The sequence below is a fragment of the Sphaeramia orbicularis genome, chromosome 22 (assembly GCF_902148855.1).
Source record: "Sphaeramia orbicularis chromosome 22, fSphaOr1.1, whole genome shotgun sequence".
Lineage (NCBI taxonomy): Eukaryota > Metazoa > Chordata > Actinopteri > Kurtiformes > Apogonidae > Sphaeramia > Sphaeramia orbicularis.
Genome location: NC_043978.1, coordinates 18567051 through 18581076, shown reverse-complemented (window position 1 = coordinate 18581076; position 14026 = coordinate 18567051). Strand labels below are relative to the sequence as shown.

The 14026-nt window shown below is 37.2% G+C and overlaps 1 protein-coding gene across 25 annotated transcripts in view; it reads right to left on the bottom strand.

The window, feature by feature from the left end:
- The window catches only part of mark3a (MAP/microtubule affinity-regulating kinase 3a), a 75548-nt gene that overhangs the window by 16769 nt on the left and 44753 nt on the right, over positions 1-14026 (bottom strand). For 13 of the 25 annotated variants that reach the window (XM_030127489.1, XM_030127499.1, XM_030127490.1 and 10 more), the window contains exons 11-14: positions 7127-7239; positions 6404-6551; positions 3816-4033; positions 2669-2772 (exon numbers count right to left, since the gene is read on the bottom strand). In XM_030127489.1, the coding sequence (XP_029983349.1) occupies positions 2669-2772; positions 3816-4033; positions 6404-6551; positions 7127-7239 (583 nt within the window). Of the gene's footprint in view, positions 1-1414; positions 1598-2668; positions 2773-3815; positions 4034-6403; positions 6552-7126; positions 7240-14026 lie in introns of all 25 variants that reach the window. The other 12 variants (XM_030127482.1, XM_030127487.1, XM_030127486.1 and 9 more) reach the window with 1 other exon arrangement.

Below are 14026 nucleotides of genomic sequence, written 5' to 3'. Positions count from 1 at the left end.
AACAGTTTTAAGCATAATTTAGAATATTTTTGCGTCTTTTCACCAGCTACGTAGTTACATCAGTTGCTAATTTCCCACCCTGGACATGAAGCTCCTACAGTGAACAGAGTGATCAATTAAACAGAAAGAGACGATGGTCTGAGGGAGCGGAGGATGCTGGGACAGTGGCCGCCGTGTCCAAACAGGTGAGGGATCCAGACGGAGAAGATCAGGGGTCAAAGTTCACAGCGGAGGATGGAGGAGAGACCAGGAGCAGAGCTGTGAGAGTTTTGTTACTGCAGCAGCGGAGCCAAGAGGTCGTCCGGTTTATGTTGGCAGAGGGATGATGCAACATGGAAAAATATTATCACACACAGCGTTGAAAGCGACGTAGGCCTCAATGTGGCAGCTCGGTCTCACAGTGTGGATACATATTTTTCCCAGTGTGCCTCCACTTTTACCAGTGTCTGAAATAACCAGCAGATGCCAAATGCAGGTAAAAGGCTGTCGATTTCCTACTGTAGGACAGTAACGTTGAGGCATATTTTTTCCATCTAAAATGTCTTTTATGTTTGATCCTTTTACTAATTCAGTTGAAGTCTTACACATGCCGATGGCAACTATTCACTTTCACAACAATTATTTGCATTTACATTTTATAAATACAGTAACTTTTTCTGTCTCTCTCACATGTAAAAATTAGGGGTGTAAGAAAATATCGGTTCTTCAATATATGGAGATATTTCATTTCACAATACTGTATCGATATTAAAAAGTATCGCACTGATATTTTTAGGTATTTATTCAAATGCAGATATTGTGGAGGTTCATTTTCATTTATATTTTATTTATTACTATTTAACACTCTTTTATTAAATAATGTTAGTTCCTTTGTTGGGATTGCACAAAAATAATGTTATGATGTTAGTTGTGAACTAATAGAATATGAACATTTGAACAGGATCTTAAACTGTAATGGCTGTGAAACATAATTTAAGTTTTAGCACAGGAAAATTTTGTGATATAGCATTAGATCCTGTTCTGATCAAATAAAAATGTGTTTAATATTTGTGCATATTTCTGGTGTAATTGTAATTGTAAAGGTTCAGAAACAAAGTCCTGAAAGATGAATGTAAACCAAATGATATTTATCTCTATCTCTTGAATATTAGTCAAAATGTAGCTCTGAGTTCGATTTTCCTGACAGATAATGGCCTTTTTTTCCTGCTTTTGGCTGATGAGCATCAATTCAGACACTGACTGTAAAGAGAAGTTGGATGCACACTCCTGTTTCTCTTGTAGCAGGAGATGGTCCATGGTTTAGTCAGATGTTACAAAGTGTGAAGCTGGCTGGATGTGCAGGTTAGCGAGGGGCCAAACAGGGCTGAGACATGAGAGGAGACAGACAGGGGGTTCGAGGGCCCTGCCGTCTTACTTGGGCGAGCAGTAGTCCAGAGCGTAGTAGGAGTGGGGCAGCGTGGCCCAGCCTGCCTGGCAAGCGTACAAAGGGCCGACAGTTTGATACCTCAGCCGCACCGAACTGGACGAGGCACCGAACGCAGCGGCCGCAAACGCAGCAGAAGAGGAGGGGCTAGTGGCACAAGCCATCTCAGTCATGCTGGTCATGCCAGAAATGAAAGAAAGAAAGAAAAGAAAAAAAACAAAAACAAAAGCAAAAACAAAACCCCGAAACACAAACACACACACAGGCAGAAATGAAAAATAAGATGATGAGTAAAAAGGGAAAATAAATACAAGAAAGTAAGTAGGAAAATGAAAAAAAAAAAAAAAGATCTGTTTCTTCCATCAATAAGGAAGAGAATCTGGGTTCCAATGTCAAAGTACTGCTGCGAAAAATCAATCACTATGAGCAGATACTGATTATTTTTTATCAATGTATTAATAAATTCTTTTACAGCATAGCCAAGCATGTATATAGGACTGTATAATATATATAAATATGTTGATTATGTAGTTCCAACTGTAGAATCTAATGGACTATTTTATTTAGTGGAAGCAGAAAAAAATTTCCACATCAACCAAAACATTTTTAAGCCATTCGATTTGGAAAGTTATTGATTTCTATTGTGAACGGCTATAATGTGCAGCAAGTCGGTCATTCTTTGCACCTCTTTGTGTCGGTGTCCTGTATAAACGGTTCATGTAAATATCTAACCGACCAAAGGTTTTAACTAACTGTTAACTTAACTAAATGTGTAACTTTTCTTTTTTATCATGTTCATATTTCAGGCCTATATTTATTTCATTCACAACTACAGCTGAAAAGAGATTTCTATTTACTTTATATTTCATAGATTTACATTTTGTTACATTCTTTACTGAAACTTCGCATAAAAATATACGTATATCATTCATATTGTCATAAGAATTATAGCCTGTCCGCTATTTATTCACTGAATTTAGAAAAAATACACTATTATGACATATATCATTATCTGGGCATGAAATGACTGATATCAGCTCTCCCCAAGATGAGGAGAAATGGTTCTTTGATTGGACGTTGGCTCACTGAATTGTAAATGCACCTGTTATACATGTGAAAATGGTGATTAATTTGTTTGTTTGCTCTGTACTTTAAGTGTCCCAGTTCTACTTCCTCTTTCTGCTAACACAGATTTCGTGGTTTTTCCGATAAATCCAGGTCAAAGGCAGCGAACATCCTCCTCACCTGTTTTCTTTCCCGTTGGGAATGACTGAGAGACGATCCGTGTTATTCCTGTCGCTGCACACATACGTGTTCCTCCTGGTCATACCTGCTGATGCAGTGTTATTCTGTAAAGCAAGAGGAAAAAAGTCCAGTGTGAAGTCACAGAAAAAGATAGTTCAGTCTATAGCAGGATTATATTGTCAATGAAAACAACTAAAATCAGAAGCACTACGAAGAAACAGCTCCTCATCAAGAAACCATACTACCAAAGAATGTTGTATTTAGCAAAAGATCTGTTTTTTTGTCTGATTGAAGAATTAAGAAAATTAAGAATTAAGTTAATTTTTTTCGGTAAGTTATGCTCATTATAAGAAACAAAAATGCAACCTAAGACAGATGCAATATTCTTTCACAGAGACACTGTGCAAGGGATCTCTTAAAACAAGTAAATCAATCTTGCTCCTCTGCTGGGATGTTATGTAAGCTATTGGCTGTAACATCTAACTGAGACAAAGCTGGATATTTTCTTAAAATTAGATTACTTTTCTAATGAAAAGCATACTTGAGACATTTATTTTTCCTTGTGGAACAATGCAAAACAAACTAAAATGAAATTCATTCCAGGTAAAAATCCGTCTCTTCTTTGTTTTCCTTTTACACTGAACAGTAAGAAATGTCCACACACAATATGGGACTTTTAATAGACAATGACTTTGTAAATCATATTTGATGTAACACAGTCTTTCATTAAACCAGTTTCTGCTTTTGTAAACAGACTTAAGAGGAACCCTCAGTTCAATCAGATCCTTGCATCATAATCTGTTCATGTGGTTCTCTCAATTAACAGCAGTTAGGGCTAAAACTGTGACCAAACCTCAATGCATTCAGGAAAGATCACATTCTTAAGCTTGGACAGACAAGATATCAAAGTAACCTTGACCTTTAACCTATGGTCAACAAGATGATTATTTATCTTTATGTCCAAGTGAATGTTTGTGCCAAATTGTGTCCTGGGGACTGACTGAACCACTAACTTTACTGTGTGCTGTGGAGATGTCTAAAAATTAACAGGTAAATTTAATACAAACTCTTATTAAACTCACAAAAAAAGGAATCAAACCCCCAACCTAAACCTGATCAGAAACAGGTTATCATGTTTTCGACTCACGCTAGGTCCGGTGGTGGCTCCTTTCCTGCGGTCGGGGATGTCGGCCTTGTTGGGGTTGTTGGCGTTGCCCAGCAGTGGGCTGGTGGGCGGGGCTCCACGGCTGCCCGGGGTGCTGGGCTTGCGGAGCTGGACGCCGCCCTCTTCCTTCACGCTGTTCTCCGCTGTCGTGGTCTGACTCCGCTTCGGATGAGCCATCCCTGGAGGAACATTCTGTCCGACTGCAGATCAGACAGAAACCAATGATCCAAAGATTCTACGGACGACGGATAAATTACACCTTTTAATCTAAAATGAGATGGCCTACATTTACAAGAAAGAAGGTTCTGAGACTGAGTCAAGGTGACGTAGCACATTCATCACTGTGGTATACTTTTAAACGTGTGATGTAGTTCATGGTCGAAAACAAAATGTTCCCCTACTGTGTTTTAACACCAAAATAATGTTCCCTGAGCACAGCTGGATACTGAATATAGACACTTTTATGCCCCGACTGTTCAGATTCTACTAAGTAATGAAAAACGTCTTGCCACTCCTAAGGCAGTGGTGCCCACAAATTTGCAAAAATAAATCATGACTTGTCATAATGTCTTCATTTTTACTGACTCTTGGACTGTGTCTGAATGTTTCTTTTACCTTATTTTCATCTCATTACATCTTTTATGCTGTTTTCATTTAGTTACATCTTTACATGTCATTGCATCTTTTGTTGGTTTTGTATCTTTACATATTTTGTATCTTGCATTTGTACCTTATCTTTTACCTTGTTTTCATGCCCTTATGTGTCACTGTATCATTAACATTGACTTAATTTTGTCTTTTATATCTTGCTCTGTCTTTGTCTTCTTAAATCTTTGTTTTACCCTTTTAAGCTATTTTTGACATCATTCCTGCATCGTTATGGTCCTTTTTGCCTTGTTACATCTCTTACATCTCCTCTTCATTTCACATGATTTGCCTAAGGGCAACATTTATCAGCTCTTACAGAGAATACTCACCTACTTTAACTTGGAAAAACAATTCACATATAATAAAAACTGACCCCAACAAAGAGAGCTCTAGTGCCCATTTTGGATCCAGCCCCAGAGTTTGGGACAGGCTGACCTTAGTTGTGTTGGTGTATGTACACGTAACTGTTAGCCAGTTTTAGTGATTTTTTTTGTGACCTTATGTCGACAGATAAGTTCAGCGTGAGGTAAACAGGTCTGTTTTTATGTTGTAAAACTGGTTTGAGTGGAAGGTTCCATGAAGCTGAAATTTTAGACGAAACATTTAAACCACAATGTGACAAGCAGGTTTATTTGTGTTTTCAGATGCTTTGATTGTATAAAAAAGTCATCAAACCTACAAAATAAAACTAGATTCATACTGCAATATGAAATGTAATTGTTTTTCCAGGAACTAGGATTAATGATCTCTATTGTATCATTAAACTGTGAATGATAGCAAGCCTTAATTCTAAGGTTCAATTTACCCAGAAACTGAATTTTTTTACCTTATTAATAATTCCCTGATAATCAGTTATTTCTTAAGCATAAATGCATCATAACCCACTTTTGATTTCCCGGTTTTATTTATTCGCTCCATTTCCTCATGTGTCTACGACAAACAATGGAGTATTAGTATTTTTTTCCTTCCAGTTTTCTGTCTCACCTGTGTTTTGTTGTTAATCTGCCCTTTGTGTAAATATTCTAGCCTTTCCCGTTTTGAGTAACCAGATCACTGTGTTCTTGCACAACCAATCTAATAAGATGTAAACAGTGTACAACAGCAGATTGTCAAGAGAGATTGGATGTAGAGAAAAGGTGCCATAATTGCAAATAAACCTAAATAGAAATTTAAAAAATGAGTTTAAACCTACATGAAATGTGATTTTTACACCCAAGCACTTGACACACTTAACTCCAAATGGATAAATTGAATAGAGAATATATTTGTGACAATTATGACCTCAGAAGTTTCAGCATAAGGCTATTCGATGACTTGTGTTCAGTTTCATACACATTTTAAGATTTTATGGACCTTCGGACACACTGTTTTGTGTTATAGCCGCAGCATAAAAGTTCACCGTGTTGCAATTTAAGTAGATCTGACAGAAGGGAAGCAGGGTAAACTCAAGCTATTGACAAAGCATTACATCACTGCAGACAGCGCTGAGCTGTGCAAATAAGCCAAAGTTTAAAGTGCTCCACCATAAGAGTGGTTTGATTGAACTGCCTTTATCAGCTGCTGACAAATATCAACCTTTATTAGGAGGGAAAGATGCAGCAGAGTTCAGTCTGACTCATTCACTTGAGTCATCACGAAGGGGAAAAGTAACAGCGGCCACATTCAACCCAGAAAAAAAGGACATATTTACTCTGATGTTTTTACATGTAGTTGAGAAGGTAGAAGATAAAATCGTCATGAAACCTACAATAGAGTCAATTCAGAAGATAAGAGTTTTCAATAAAGTAAATTGACAAAATATGTGGTTTGTTGTCATTGAAGCAAATTATAATTAGTGCAAACACTCTGATAATGCCAGAGTCCTCTCAACAGTATAGAAGGATCTGTTGGAGGAAACACCTCTGTTTCTGTGGTATCCTGACCTTGTTCACTGTAGCGCCTCTGTTTGTGGTTGGACGAGACGCTCCTCTGGACTTTGAGGTGGGAGGGCGACTGACCGTTGAGTTCGCTGTTGGGTCTGGGTTTGGCCAGAGAGAGGTTGCTGCTGGAGGCCGATTCATTAGGCTCCAACTGCAGAAGAGTTGAACAGAATGAGTCAAAACCTAATGAATAAAAAACTAAACCAACACAAAACTCTGACAATATAAATTAACAGTCTGGAACAGCCATGACAGTGATTAAAGCTACAAACAAAAGAGGCTTTTCGTCTTACATCAGTTAAAGGAGGAAATTAGTTAGAATATGTTCTACATTAAATAACAGTATTTTCACATCTATAGATTGTTTGTTCTTGTCTGAATCAGTTGAGCTTGTAAATTTTTTTCCACACAAAACTCAAAGTAAACTACAGTGCACCACCACAAACCACATAAGAGTGTTCACTCCTCTTATTGGTCAGGTGTTTACGGGTTGGAACACTTGAACGCTCCAAGTTTATAAAGTCATCACTGATTCAGAGCATAGCAGTCTGAATAACAACTGAACCTGTTCTTAAAACTCACAGCTTCTACTTACAGCAGAACAGCAGAAATTAAACTATGATTTAAGGAAAGCACAGGTATTTCTATCCCCGACTCCCTGTGTGCCTCCGTCTGCTCAGATTTCTTCATGTGGTGTGTATTGAAGTAACAGGTGGATGTTTTCACCTCCGAGGCCTTCCTGCCCAGTAGCAGGTAGGTGGCTGTGATCTCGTCGTACTTCATCTTGGCCAGAGACTCCTGGATCTCATCCAGGTTGTAGCCCATCCCCACCATCACATCTAAAACAAAACACACACATAGAGCGTATTTTTAGATGCAATATCACACTCAGCGTATTCCTCATACACAGGGTGTCCATAAAGTCTCCTTGCAATTTAAAACATTTATTACAAAAGCAAATGAACAGATAAATCTCTGAAAATTATTACAAAATGAAAAGTAGATATTGAAGTTTTTTTTGCCTCATTTAATACACCTGTACATGGACACCATCAGTTGCAAAAAGCACATCCAGACGGCACTGGATTTGTTGCCATGTTGGCTGTAGCATAGCTCCATCACTAGTTGCTGTTCCATTGACCCTCAAATTGCGCAAATATAACTTGCACATAAAAATGTACCTAATGGAAAAATGACAATTTCGCCACAAGTCTCATTTGTTGATTCAAAGTTTTTGTGCTGGCAAGAGGTGGTTTTTCGGACGTAGCGCAAATGGTATATCATGCAAAACTGCAATTGGAAAGACCTTTTTTCGCAACTAGAGTCAGGTGAATTATAAAACTGGATTTTGACGTATGTTACAACAAGCAAAGAAGAAGAAGAAACATGGTGCAGTATCTGTGGACACACCAGGAAACCCAATCATTTTTTAAATTTAGTACAAGATAGAGGGATAATATCTAATAATAATGAATATTTCTGTAAATCAACACCATATTTATGTTCGTCGCCATGTTTATGGAATGACTTCTTGTGTCATCTTGCGATACTAAATAAACAAATCATTGCATTTGTAATTTAATGGAAAAACCGACATTACACACTTCTGTTTTTTCGACATTTAGTAAATCTCGGTAAAGTTTTGTGCAGATGTCCAATGAAAAAGTGACTACTGGTGGCAATGGCGTCAGTGATCTTTTGCTTCATGTCATTGATGTCCCGTATCTATGTTTGATACATGACATTTTTAACATAACTCCACAGAAAGAAATCCAGGGCAGTGATTTCTGGTGAACAAGGTGTCCAGGGAATTGGGCCATCCCTTCCAATCTCCCAATCAGAGTACACTCTTATAACCTCGTCTGTTTCTGATTCAGGTGAGTGGTAAAGTGCAGGTAATCAACCTCCTGCTCTTCTCTCCTGCACCGATCAATCAGGAGCAGAAAGATGCTGATTGGAGAGAGTAAGAGCACACACACACATACACAAACACACAATCTGACATGAAACTCCCCCGTGGTCTAGGTCACGTGGATGGGAAACATGCCAGGTGGAGCTGAGTGGTGTTTTCCTGCTGCAGCTCCAACCTGCTCTGCTTTCAGACATTTATCAGAGAGTCTCCCTCTCTTTTCCATTAGCGTCAAGCATGTCCCTCCCCCAACATACATCATACGAAGGCTTTTATCCTTCCATCTCAACACGATGCAGCCTATTAATTTTTGAAGAGACACTTCAGTCTAAAACACAATTTGTCAGGAAAGCAGATCTTATAAGCGCGAGCTGGTTCCTAACCAAGGTGTTACGATGACAAACAAGGACGGATGAACTGTGTGTATTGTCTATAATAATATCTTAATTGCTTTTTTAATGAGTCTATCACTCATTTTGTGAAGACTGCATGTATTCACCATTAGGATTTTGCATGTACATTGTGTTAGTATGAACCTACATGGTCACTGCACCACATGTTCTGCTGCCTAAGAATGCATGACTTAAATTAAGAATGAGTATAAAAAGAAAGGGGGGGGAAACAGTGCCAGGAGACAAAATGCAGACCCTACAGCCCTGCAAATGCATGTTAAATTTAAGTGGTTTGGTTTAGAAAAGATAGATGTACTCACTGAACTGCTGTTACAAACAGGCAAAAGAATCTGCAAAGTAGGTTTGAAATCAGCTGCTGCTAAAGACAACTATTTTATTTCAGTCGCATTTATAATTTAGAAGAAAAACGCTCAAATAAATGAGCATGGCTAGAACTTATTTTAATTACTGAAAGAATGTTTTTTTTTTTAATTCATTAATGATTTTCTTTTCTAAAATATAAACATATTCAACTTGCTGCTGGCAAATAAGTGCCTTTTAGAAACTTACGTGGAATAAAGCAGTGACCTAAGAATGTATTCCAGCTTTAACATCAAAACTACTGAAGGATTTTATGTCGATTGACTGACTGTAATGGCGCGTAAATGGAAGATAATAGTACATTTCCCAGAACCAATTACACCTAATGTTTAACTTTTTAAAATCCACAGTAACTGAATCTGGAAAACTTAAGAATTACAGTAATATTTTGTAATATTACAGGTGATCAATAATCAGACTCAGAACAGACTAAATGAAACCAGGTTGTTAAATCAGCAATAAATACATTAAAAATTATATAGAATTTTAATGACCAAGGAATTTTTTTTCTTCTCTTTTATCAGCTTTATGATCAAATGGGTCTTTGTTTCTAGTGGATTTTTTTTTGCCTTCATTTGATGGATCACATGGAGACAGACAGGAAAAGCAGGTAGACAGAGTATGGGAATGACATGCAGAAAATGGCTTCAGGTTACTGAGATAAGGCCTACGTGCTCTATGCTTTAACTGTGAACCACTACTAATTGCTACAGTCTCTGTGACAGGAAAACATTACATTTTACTGAATACAAGGTGAGAGAACGTGATATGATCCAAAACTGCATGTGTATCAGTACTGTCTGTTATGACAACGCTGTTAATGACACTTCAAAGCCTGCATTGTTCAGATTCTTCACTTCTGCTCCTACATTATTACATTTCCTGGTGAAGAATAAGTCTGAAACGAGCACCAGATCATATGAAACATGTGCTTTTACAATCCCAAAATCACTGTTGTATCATCCCATCACTGGTCCTAAACCACAACAAGGACCTTTAAACATGTTCAGAGTCTGTATGTTATGAGATTTATTTAGATTACTAAATTTAGATTACAAAATTTGCACATTTTACATGTACACCTGATAATAGCTGTGATATAACTTTTGGACTTTTTTCTGACATATGTGAAAACAGAAACCCAGCCAGATTTAGACTTTGTACTCAATTGCCCTCCATTTCCAACTCACTATTTTAAGATACTATAAAAAATAAAAAATGTGCCCAAATTAAGATGATTCATCCTGTCAGATAGATTTTCTTTCCTGTCGGGGTGGAAAAGCCTCTCAGGCAGCATCCTGATCATCACGTCACACTGAAACTCTCCTCTGAAAGCCATACTAATGCCATTATTCTCGGCGGGTTAACAGCTTTTCTTAGCAGGATTCCACCGACTGACATTTTCTAATTTAGTTGAATTGAATCTCTGCAACGTAGAATAATTCACTCTGGCAGACGGAAGTAAATTAAACAAAGAGATAAAAATAATACACCTACGATTTAATGACTGTATATCAAAAGGTAATTTCCTGGAAAGTTTACTCATAATTTCCAGCAAATTAGCAATTTAGCATCAAGGAAATACCTCCTTCAAGTAATTTAGTATTAATTATGCCACTGAAAACAAATAAGCAGCAAAAATGTGAAAATTTAGTGAATATCTAACAATTATTGAGTGGATTTAAGACTGTAAAGCTGCTCAGAGTCATTATGAATGTACCATTACGGTTTATTTTTAAGATATTAACCTGAATATCGGCCACCTCCAGCTTTCTACAAAAACTAATGAGGTCATTAATGGATATCGTCATTTTTCAACTAATATCAAAATGAGAGCACAACTCTCAACAAGTATTTTCAAAACATTTTTCTCATTTGCATCTGCAGTTCCTGCAAAATGCTGTTGGTGCGGTAGTATTGTAATTGTAATTGTCTACAAAAAAGAAATATTGCTTTATGGCTACATAAAGGAGCCTTTGACATTTTGTTCTTCCATCATGACCTCTGACAAATATTGCCATCGGTTGAAATTTTAGGATGGAAATAAGACAAATGGCATCTGTCGGATGTGCAATCACAGTTACTTTGAAGAAATGGTTGTTTTTAAATTTTATTATCAAGCTAGCTCTCATTTTCTTCAATCATAGTTCTCAAAACTCTGAAAATACTTCGCTTTTTTCTCACATTATCTGGATGTTAAAACCTCCAAGCTCATTTTGAGGAAGGAAAAATTCCATATATGAAATAATATTCCCTTTACCTACTATAGAAATAGGTTTTTAAAACTGCTTGATTTAATTTAATCAGTTCCGATTCTGTTATTGAGTCTTAGTTTGCTGTTGACTTTTCTCTGGGAGAAAATGGAGCCATTATTAAGAACATAAATGAACTCTCTTTTATTCTTGAAACATCACCAATGAGAACAATGTTTATTTTTCCCCTTCATTTATAAAATAGATACTACTCTATCCCATTAGGAATGATGTACACATTAACATTAATGTTCGGTGCCTTGGGGATGTTAGGTTTCCTGAGTGATGTTATGTACAGTTTGCTATTCTAATCCTGTGATATTCATTTCAAGAAGTCATGGGGTGGCTTTCCAAGAACTTCACAGTACCAGCTTATGTCTACAAATCACTGAGAAGGTTTCCAAGAAATTACCTAGAAAAATGAGAAGCAATCAGAGAAACCGTATCAGCTGCATGTCAGAAAGAAAGACAAGGAGAAACCACTTGAGCTGGTTACTGGGCACAATAAATTATATCCAGTTTTCCTTATCGATCTGTTCTCAGCTCAAAGTTCGCAAAGATGAGTCACGACCAAAACTCAGGCTGGTTTAGTTACAAAGCAAAATGTTGTTAAAACTAGACAGCTAATTAGATTAAAGGAGTGACATTTTGCTTTTTTTAAATGGAATTCTGCATTTTCAAACATTTCCTTGTGGTCTACATAAACTGCAAATGCTCTGCTTGGGTCTGAATTCTTCATTATTTCAACTCCACAGGTCCATCTTCAACCCTATTTCTGAGTAATGACACCAGAAAGGTCATTTTGAGCGCTGGCCCTTTAAATGCAAATGACCCCATCCCCTCCAGGTGGTTGGCTGTGCTGCTCTGTCCTGTTCAGCCACTTGAGTTCGTTAATACAACCAACAACTAAACATTTTAGGTAATCGGCTTGAAGTTTGGACTTATTTTCAGTTTGGACTACAACCGCTGCTGCTGACAAACAGTTATGGCTGTTCATCAGAAGTCTTGACCTTATATGTGCAAATGTCGTGATGTAACAAATTAAGAAAGAATTAAAACAGGTTGTAGAAATCCACTCTCTTTTTGCCAGAATGAATATAAAGATAGCTTTACAGCACCTGGAGGGTTCATATTCAAACTTTTTAAACTGTTAGGGTCTAAATACACAAATTAATGAACCAAAGACGAATAAAGTGGGTTTAGCAAAATACGACCCCTTTAAGTAATCTATACTGTAATCATGGAATAGGGACACTAAGGTTGTCACAAATCATTATTTCCTTTATTGGAACCACCATTTTCTGTATTGAAAGCCACTGAGGTGAAGAGGCAAATGATGAAATGCAATGATAATGCAGCCAAGAACCTTCACTGTGTTACCACCACAGATGTAAACTTTAGTACAAACTTGGTGCACGACTACAAACAGCCGTAAAACAAACACATCCAGTTACAGAACATCATGACAGCTTATTGTCATAGTCTTCACAGAATGTCAGTGGTTTTGCCAGGAAACCGATGCTCAGATAAACAGCAGAGTCCTGAAAAGCTATGTCATGATATATTTCTGTGCATTTTTGGTTTGAGAGTCAGCTGGCTTGTTTTTTTAGTGACTCATGTTTTGAACAGATTGATGAGAACAGATGGATATCACTAATTCTGCCCGGTAACAGGCCGAGGTAGTTTCTGCTTTTCCTTCGTCCTGTGCTGCAGCTGCCTTCCACATATATTTCTGGGTCAATGTATATGTATATTTTTGTACTCCAGTCCCATGTAAAGGCCTTTGTTGTTTCTGCAGTTTGTAATGAGCACATAGATTTATTTCTCACTCTCTTGAATAAAGAAAATGTGTGCATAGTATTCAGACAGGTAATATATCAAAACTAAACAGCTGCTACAAGCAAGATTCAGTATTTAGTGGGACCCTTATTCTCTTGACAAAAGTAGTACAAACTGCAAGAAACAGTTGACATGTCTTAAATGAATCCTGAATGGAGATTAGTGGAGTAAATCTTATATTATCTCCCCATAAAATGTGTCAAGATTTACTGTTGTCACATTAATTACTCTTTTTAATACTGTCATTACATTTCCAGATGCATCTTGGGTACGTATGTAAATGTATGGTCATTACTTCCTGCTAAAACAATGAAATAACCAGAAAGATCATATATATATTCATACCTGAACAACATAATTTACTGGGTAATGTGAGAAAGGCAAATCCATTTAATTCCATTCAACCATCATAAAAGTTGCAGATCTAGGCCTCAACCAAGATGGCGGTGACTGATTGCAACATAATACAAGTTTCCATCCCTGGTCACAAACTTCTGCTTTCCCCATGTCATTATTTTCTATTATGTTGCTAAAATAAAATAGAACTTAATAGCAACTGCCAAAAATACAGAAAATCATCACAGGTAAGAGGCAAGAAATCCTGTTGATTTTTATTTGTAATGGCTGAAAAATTCCATTTCTTGACTCATGGTGATGTTTCACGTTTTGGTTCTTACACCTGACAACAAGACTGAAGCCTCAGACCATCCATCTGCCTTTAAATATATCATTTTTCATCTGGGAGAGGTTTACGTAACATCCTAAATGCATTATTTAGGATTCAGGGATTCCTCAGACAGATAAAGAGCAGCCTCCTTGTTCCCTTCTCCGTCTTTTCTTGGTCTTTTTGTAT